At 39.6% G+C, this 9,289-nt stretch overlaps 1 protein-coding gene across 1 annotated transcript in view; it reads right to left on the bottom strand.

Annotated features, from left to right (window-relative positions):
- Positions 1-327: 327 nt before the first annotated feature.
- AFF3 (AF4/FMR2 family member 3) overlaps positions 328-9,289 on the bottom strand; it is a 462,049-nt gene continuing 453,087 nt past the window's right edge. Inside the window, 1 exon segment of the mRNA XM_032592770.1 lies at positions 328-8,558. Coding sequence (XP_032448661.1) covers positions 8,437-8,558 — 122 coding nt within the window. The 3' untranslated portion in view covers positions 328-8,436.

Here is a 9,289-nt window from a genome sequence, read left to right as displayed (position 1 = left end):
ACTGTGAGATCATGACCTGAGCCAAAGGCAAGAGTTGGACGCTTAACTGACTAAGCCACCCAGGTGCCCTGTAACTTTTTTCTTACACGGAGAGAGAGAGACGTAGAAAGGGGATTTAATATTTGCACTTCCTTACACAGACATTAGCAACCCCCACAGTGAAACACTTTAGGCTTCAGGCATGCAGACATCTTAGAAGAAGCCTGGGAGATGAGACCCCTCTTTAGGAGTAAGAGATCTTGTGGGATTTTGTGAGGATGCTTTGGAATTTCGTTGGAAAAAGTGTTAATGCATTTTGAGAAGAAAAGCTGGAGGAAGTAAACCTTATTAAAGCCAATGGTCTTTATTAATTGCTTGGGTTAGATTTTTATCACGTACTTAAAGACACAGCCAAGAGCACATGGTTTCATCAGTAATAGTGTTCGTAATGTTGGTGCTTAATAGACCATTACAACTACTTGGATTAAAATAGTGACTATCAACACAGATTCTGGACTTCCTCCATAACCATACCCGAATGCTCTAACAAGAAGCTCCAAATAAATATCACATTAAGAAAAATGAACTTCAGCTATTTTAATATTGAATAACTAGACACAAATGAAAATAGTATTTGACCTTATAAATACAGCACTTTAATCAACGCTACAATGGGTACATTTTTACAGCATAAATTACTGTACACAATTGTCCTACTTAAAATCCTCTTCAATTCTGGAAACAGTTGTAAGACCAATTCCTGTAAGAGGAGAAGATAAAGGCCCTGTAATCTGTTTTTGCAGCTGCTAAAATTGGATCAGTGGGAAAGACTCGTGGGACATAAGCAGGTTCCCAGGTTGCTGACAGACAGCTCTCCCAAGGCCGAGATACACAATTTGAAACGGTGTTTGATGTGACATGCTATATAGGAATATTGAGTTAGCGTTGCCAACTCCATGAATAAACATCTAAGATGATCCAGGATAAAAGGGTGGAATTTAAAATTCCTGCTCTGACTGAGGCAAACTTACATGGGAGTGACTTTCAACTTGATTCCACAGAACCATAGAGTAAGCTGCTATTTATTATGCTGTAGTAGGAGTGTTTGTTCTATAACATCCTGCCTGAGAAAAGGCAGTATAGCATCCAAGTGCCTAGCTAGTGGATCGACACCTCCTCATGCTAATAAACCCCATGTTGCCATTCTAGATTTTTTTTTTTACCTAAATACTCAGAATTCACACTGGATAAGGTGTTGTGCTTTTGTGGAAAGGGTGTTAGTATCGATTTGGGCCCAAATTAGGATGGATCTTGTAAGACCTTCAGTGATTGCTCTTTTGTACTGGAGAAAACCTAGGGATTTTCCAATGGGGATGAAAAGAAAAAAAAGCCCTTTTCAATGGGTATTTCATGATTATTTTGGTTACATCAAAGCACTGATTTAGGGATACAAGGAAGCCCTGTGTCTAAATAATATAAATATTAGATAAAAGCTAAAAACTTCTATCCAACATTGAGGACCTTGACCGCGGTGGTATGAAACATTCAGATTAGTCAGATTTCCAGTTTTCATTTCAATGTTTGGGGCTAGAATATACAGTCACTAGTTGGGCATCACAAAAATTACTAAGGTCTTACGTTGATTTTTCCCTCTCCTGGTATACTGACTAAAATGTAGCCTACAATTAAGTGATTATGTTGAGGCAACCTAACCCACTAGAGAAAATATTTACCTTCTCTCAAGAGAGGTTTCCTTTTTCCTGAAGCTCATGACATACCCAAGTCCCTTATGACAGATCTCCTTTCTCAGGAATAAACCTCCCAAAGAAGCTTATCTTCCACCTCCTGGCCCCAGACAGACAGACAAACAAACAAACAATCAGAGGCACAAGGTGCACATGTAGGCAACTCAGCCTCCTGGCACTCAAAGAAACACCATGAGAGTATGGAAAATGAGACTGTGCTGTGTTCTCTGGCTCTATGAAGATATTGAAACATGGTGTTCAATAAGTAAGTTTTCTCCTGGAAGATGGTGCACACTGGAAGCTTGGACCCAATGTTCCTTCTTCCTCTTTCCATCTGGACACCCCTTGATTTCTTAAGGCTGGGACTGGATGAGAAAGGGGAGGGGCGATTGCACCACCAACTGGGGTACTTGGTAGCCCTGTTGCTCTTGGCAAGGACTCTCCTTCCCCACCGCCGTCATTGGTCTTAGAGCTCTGCCTACAGGCAGGATGGACTCAAAGCGGTAATGACAAAGGCTGAAGAGTCTTATGAAAGGGTCTGTGGTTATCCCACTGTCATGTTCTTGGTCCTCTGGAATCTAGTCAGGGCTGGGACAGAGTCCCATGCCCTGCATCATACACCTTTGTATCTTGGTGCCTGTAGATACAGTATATTTCTGTTGCTTCTGTGCTGACAATGCGTGACTCTTGCTGAGTGTGACAGCTGGGGATCTCAAAATGCTTGCCCAGATCTGTTGATCCTCACACTCTGTCTGAGGTCGTGGGTGTTCTGAGTTACATTTCACATAGAGGAAACTGAAGTATACAAGGGAGCTTTATTCAAAGATCAGGTGCAGCAGGTGAAGGAGGGGAGTGTTTTCCTGAGTTCTCATCCCAACATCACTGAGTTCTAATATTGAATCCTTGTTTTCTTAAAGCTTCCACTGTCTCTAGTAACTGTTCATCTAAAAAGTCAAGATACTAAACCTGACATATAGAACTTAGAAGGGAAACAAAAAACCAAAGGAACAAAAAAATAACCCAGCTCACAGGGCAGGACACTTTTGGGTTGAGCTGGCAGCCCTAGGAACTTCAGAAGATTAATAATCAGGTTGCAAATTACTCAAAGGAAAGTGTTAATATTGATATTTCACCACACAAATAGGCCCCAGAGATAGCTGGTGAGGCCACAAACGTGTCTGTCACCAAAGATTAGTGTGTTATGTGCTTAGAATTTTTGACATCTCAACTACATGGCCATACTTTAGGCTTTGTGATCTCTCATTTTGTAGGATGGGGTAACAGAGGAGATTTTAATATAAGTCATGTATCTTTGACTACTGTGAGTAGAATGCTGTTCAGTCAGGTAGTGTGTATTCCTCAGTGTTAAGTATTTTCTCTTTGCTCATCTGGACATCTAGAAATCAAGAGATGATAAATGCTGGGGAAAAAGTGAGTTTTGTTTTATGGAAAACTGAAAAAGGGTTGAAGAACAATACAGGAACCAGAATATTGTAATTATTTTTCTAACCAAGCACCACTGTTTGAAAACCCTAAACACTGGTACTATTTGACATTGTCTTTGGATATATTTTCCGATGAGCTTTTCCTATGTCAGAAATGAGTAGAAAACACGTCCTTGATTCAGATTTCCAGGCCTCATCATTACTTCCTGATGCTTCAAGACAAACGCCAATGATTGTTTTGACTTGCAGTTAGTACCTTGAGTTCATCCCTCGGATCAATGTGTTTAAAACTGGCTGTTAAGAGGTGGATTTTCAAAGCAACACATAGGGGTTTAATCCCCTGATTCCCATTACTCGAAGAGCTGTGAAGCTGACTCCCCTTGGAGCCAGCCCCAAATTACCCCCTGCTGCCTCAGAATGCCAATTAAATAATAAAAACCAAAACTATGGTCAGATGTAATTAGTTTGAGAACAGAGTTTTATAATTTCCCTCATGCCACACAAACAAATTGACCCCTCTGATGACATATACAGAATAATTCAGTTTGGACAAAGAGAACACAGATCTCAAATCTGAACATTTCTTGTGCTATTTGTTAGGAAGTTGTAATAATGAAAACTGTGCTTGAAAAATTGTTGGAAATGCAGTTTATGTTGTTAGGTTTTCTTTCTTTCATTAAAAAATGTCTTTCAAGACTCCAGTTGGTCCATGTTTCATTGAAAATGTGTTACTTCTTAAAAATATGATTCTGATTAGTATAGACTTCAATAGCAGGCAAACTGTGTAAGAGAAAGACAGTTCTTGAAAGACTGTTGAGTGTTTCTTAGCCCAAACCACTTCTGAAAAGAGTATCAAGGTCCCTGGAGCAAGCAAAGCCAGTCCCCTGTCCTGGCCATTTCTGGGATGAGGTGGTCTCCATAGTGGCCCCGAGTTAGGGTCCTCTTGCAAGACAAGACAATTTGAATCTAAGGGTAGGAGCTGGGTAAGGTGAAAAAGTCATTCTGTTTTTGTTGCTGTTTCTGCTTCTTTGGGAAGGAATGGATTGAAAAAATTTGGGGAGAAGAGTAAAAATAAGGTTAAGAGAAAACCCTCCCACACAGAGAGATATATAATGGCAAGCCACTGTTCTAATATTTCTGTCTTCATTAGTTCAAAATTCTCCTATTTTACTCAACCAAATATTGCAAACATTATTCCACCTTGTTGGTCTGAGTTGAAAAAACCTGGCACATATAAGTTAACTTGTGTCATTAAGGAATATTAGGTAAAACAGTATACCAGGACTACTGGGTAGATAGGCATCAATGCAGTCATCAATATGAACTCCTCAAGCTTTCTATTCAGCATTTTCTGGGACACTGGGGGGTGTTCTTCTGCACATGCATTTGTGCATATATGTGCTGGGAAATGGGAAAGACAAGTTGTAAACTAGTTATAATGCAGGAGAACATGCTTCCATCTTGACTGTGAAAAATGTCAGGCCTATAGTAATGAAAATCCATGGAAGCTACATTTAAAAGATTCATGAAACAACAAGGTTGCTTCTGAAGAGATTATGAACGAGGGACCAGAATTCTTATTTGAACGTATTTTGATTCTGAAGTTTCCTTGTAAAAATATTCACAGAAATTGGTGGACATTTTTTTTTTTTTTTACATACAACTCGGTTTCTCTCATTTACAACATAAGTCATTTAATGTAACATTTGCAACCTTAGAAAGGCAGACATATTTAATCCAAGTCAGTTTATAAATTCCAATTTCACATGGATTAAAAACTGCAGATAAATTAAGTCACAATAATATCCTGTACATGCATTAAGGCTGGTGACTGCTAAAGTCTCTTGGGTATCTACAAACAGGAAATCACACACAGATTACTGGGTCTGAAGAGTGTCTACATCATTAAAAAAATCTTGCTTTTTTTTTTTTTGTTTTGCTTTTTTTTTGGTGATACAGGTTTCAACAGTAACTCTGGAAAACTGTGAAAAATGTTATTTAAAAATATATATGTATATACTACTGCACAGTTTCAAAGATGTGATTGATAAATAATATTGGCTGCACTGATTAAGTTTCAACAATTACTGCACTTCCAAGGTGATGCGAACACGCAGCGACTTATACTCAATGTTAGGCACTAGTAATATCCTTCAGGCATACTACAGTTTTATGTTAGCTGTATTGTACATATATATTTTTAAATGTATGCATTTATACAAACTGTGTATATCATGTATGGGATGTCAGAAATGTACACATCACTGTTATATAATACACACATCATTGTTTTACATACTAGGATAAGTTTTAGTGCAGAAAATCTCATTGCATTGCATTCCATGTGTTCGATCTAGCACACAATTTGTCAACTCTTCAGATTATTTTTCCAGTACATTCTTCTTTAGATAGGGGGTCCGAGTTTCTGTCTGCAATCTGCAAGTTTCCAGAAATATCTGTTTTAATCAAACCTCACTTTCTAGGCACACTCCTTCACATAAGTCTGATCTCTGTAGAGAGTAGTAACAAATCCCAAATTTTGACCAGGAATATATTTGGGTTACTTTCAAAGGTAACTCTAACATTGTGATAAAGGAAGGCATCCACTCAGGTCATGGAAGGATAAGGTCAGTCGAACTTATGTTGAACTTCTGAGGAAATTATATGTCTTCAAAGAGAAAAAAATGATAGTATGTTTAAATGGGAGCATCTGTGGAAAAATATACATGAGACTGTCAACAGTGGTTGTCTTTCAGGGATGGGACTTGCTACCTTCTACTTTCTACATTGCTGTATTGTTTGAATCTTTACAATGAGCATGTATTACTTTCATAATCCAAAAACACAAGAAAGGTATTTCTACTTTGAACAAAGCTAAATAAAAGGAATAAGTCATGAATGACTTTCACAAGTAACAGTCAGAAGATGGTTCCTTACCAAAATCATCTATGCCAAAGCCAACAAAAACTGCTGCCCTCACGTGGTCAGTTGATGAGATCAAAGACAGGGAAAGGAACTGCATGCTCTGACCATCTCCAAGATGACGACTTCCAAGTGTTTTTTTTTTGCGGAACACGGGCCACGTAAGTGCTGATAAAATGCTGTGGGCACAATCAGCCAGGGGCCGCCTGTGGGTCTACATGGGGTTTTGTGGGTAAGCACATTATGGGCCGCTACAAGACCCGTGGCTTTGAGGATGGGCAGGGCCAGAAAGCACCCAGGGGATGCACGATGGACCCTGAGGTTCATCCCTTTGAGAGTTTCAACATTTCATCAGGATTCATCAAGGGTAACTAGAACTAAGCTTTAGTCCTCCAAAAAAAAAAAAAAAATCCAAAATTTCCCAAGTTAGACTCAAATTTCCAACATAGGATGGGATCGCAAACTCTGCCAATAGCTAGTGAAAGGGATGTGAGGCGCCCCACAGTTGGACAAATGTAAAATAGAAATACTGGTAACATTTCAGGGCCAAAGCCAAATGCAAATTTCACAAACCCTTCACTGGCTTCATTTCACTTCAGACCCTTCACTTTAAATTCATTTCAAATCACCTAAGTTGTTCAATCATTTGTACAGTTTTGAATCAGTGCTTAGAATGACAGCAGTCTTATTTCCCATCTACAGATCAGGTGACAAAAATGTTAACATTACAACCAAAGCAGTAAGAGCATCAGGGAAAAGCATATATCACAATCTACTATAACTGTTTTGTGCCAGCATCACCTTGGAAAATGGAGTGTTCCACATACTGCATCACCTGACTCTTTCTCAGACCATCCTGGTGCAATTCTGTCAAGTGAGAGGCTTCAAGCACATTATTTTTGCTTTTAAGGACATGGCAAGGTATATCCTCTTTTGCAGAAGTTTTTCTTCTTACCAATATTTTTTATATTCAAATATATTTAACAAGAAGACTAAATCTAGGGCATGACAAGAGACTATAGAAGAAGTAAGTTTCATACAAAGACTGTAAACAAGATGTCAAAAAACTAAAATGTAAACTTAATTGAAAAGAAAAGAATCAAGGGCAAGACGTAAACATACCAGACGTACAGGATGCAAACATGATGTTCTAGTCGTTGCTACCCCAAACAGGGTTGTGATCATTGCAAAAATAACTCACCCCGCACAATAAGCAGCTTGCAAATCAAAGCCTGAAACATATCCCCCCAGATCAAAATGCTATTAGAGGCCTGCATTCTGCACAAAGAGTGAGAGGGTGAGACAATCTCACGATAGCAAATATTTCTCAGCCTGATAAGCAGCAGATACAGACTCCTAGTGAAGAGACGTTCTAGGTAATGTCCCATTTGGCCAAGAAAATTTGCAAGAAAGCTATCGTGGGAAGAAAAGACTTGAAACATATTGGCTGACAAATGCCATGTGGCTCTATGGCTGCTGTGTCACAGTGGCAGGAAGAAAACACACGTGGGCTGGGCAGGCTTACTGTTCCACGTGCAGAAGGTTTCAATTCCCAACTGAGCTCCAAGCTCAGTTGTCTGTTCTTGTTGGTCAGCTTTCAATGACACTGTTGTTACCAAATCCCAGTGCCATTTTCATATGATTTTGGGGGCAGGGCAGGGAAGGCCTGTGGGATTTGATCCATTTGCTTATAACGCATTTAGTTGATAATAAAGTTGGATGGAAGGGTGCGTGTTAGACAAAAGGCAAGGTATTTGGTAACATGCAATCTAGTAAACGTCCAGCACAAAAATAACTGACTTTTTTTCGTTATTCAATTATCCATAATACACACAATCAAAAATTAATTGGGGAATAGTATATTAATACTGAAAGTAAACAACAGTATAAGAACTAGGTTCATCTTAACTGGCAGTCAAGCTTTTGGTGTGCTGTATTGCACCTGGTTAACTAACCCATGAGATTTTGGTTGAATGTTCTAAGAAGTCATGGTTTAGCTTTGAAATAGAAAGTGTGTGTGTGTGTGATTTTGTGCGTGCGTGCATGTGTGTAAGTGTATATTCTCTAATCAGAAACCTCTGATCACTTTGTCTAGCTTGGGATTATGAAAACTAGACAAAAATGTATTTTAAAGAGCTGTATATCTTACACACATACACAGGCAACTTCTTTTACGCCCACACATACAAACACACATGCCCTGGGAAAAGACCATTGTTCGATGCTGAGAAAATATTCACCGCAGTTCGATAAATGCTGTGGCTGGGAATTTCAGTAGCACAGTGTCCAGAAACATTGAGCCGTCCATGGAGATGAGAGCACAATCCAGCTCAGGGGCAAGTTCCCTATGACAGGTGGGTGCTGTTCCGCAGCCAGTGCAGGCCCTGCTGGGAGTATTGGACCAGGTGCTCCATGCTGCTGTGTAGGGTGACAGGCCCCATGAGCAAATCCAGGTCGTTGAAGAATTCTAGAGGACAGAGAGAGTCGTTTGAGTGACACACGTGCTGAGCGTGCTACCCTGAGAGACCTGAGTGACTTAAGAAAAAATTCCATTCACAGTCTCTACATAAATCATGCACTCTCTATTCCATCAGGCAGCTTTAGCATTCCACTGGACAAAATAAAACCCAAAGGTAGAGAACTCATCCTATATCCAATTAATTCTATTGGCCATTTCTTATTTATTTATTTATTTATTTATTTAAAAAAATTTTTTTTCAACGTTTATTTATTTTTGGGACAGAGAGAGACAGAGCATGAATGGGCGAGGGGCAGAGAGAGAGGGAGACACAGAATCGGAAACAGGCTCCAGGCTCTGAGCCATCAGCCCAGAGCCCGACGCGGGGCTCGAACTCACGGACCGCGAGATCGTGACCTGGCTGAAGTCGGACGCTTAACCGACTGCGCCACCCAGGCGCCCCTTATTTATTTTAAAATTTTATTTAAATCCAAGTTAGTTAACATACAGCGTAATAATGACTTCAGGAGTAGAATTTTGGGATTCCTCACTTACATATAACACCCAGTACTCATCCCAACAAGTGTCCTCCTTAATGCCCACCCCACCCCCACCTCCCCTCCAGCAACCCTCAATTTGTTCTCTGTATTTAAGAGTTTCTTATGGTTCGCCTCCCTCTCTCTTTTTATCTTATTTCTCATTCAAATGAATAACATTTACTCAGCCAAATAGCAAAGAAA

The sequence above is a fragment of the Lynx canadensis genome, chromosome A3, assembly GCF_007474595.2.
Source record: "Lynx canadensis isolate LIC74 chromosome A3, mLynCan4.pri.v2, whole genome shotgun sequence".
In the NCBI taxonomy this organism is placed as follows: Eukaryota; Metazoa; Chordata; class Mammalia; order Carnivora; family Felidae; genus Lynx; species Lynx canadensis.
Note: the sequence above shows the minus strand (reverse complement) of the source record. Positions and strands in the feature narration are given on the sequence as shown.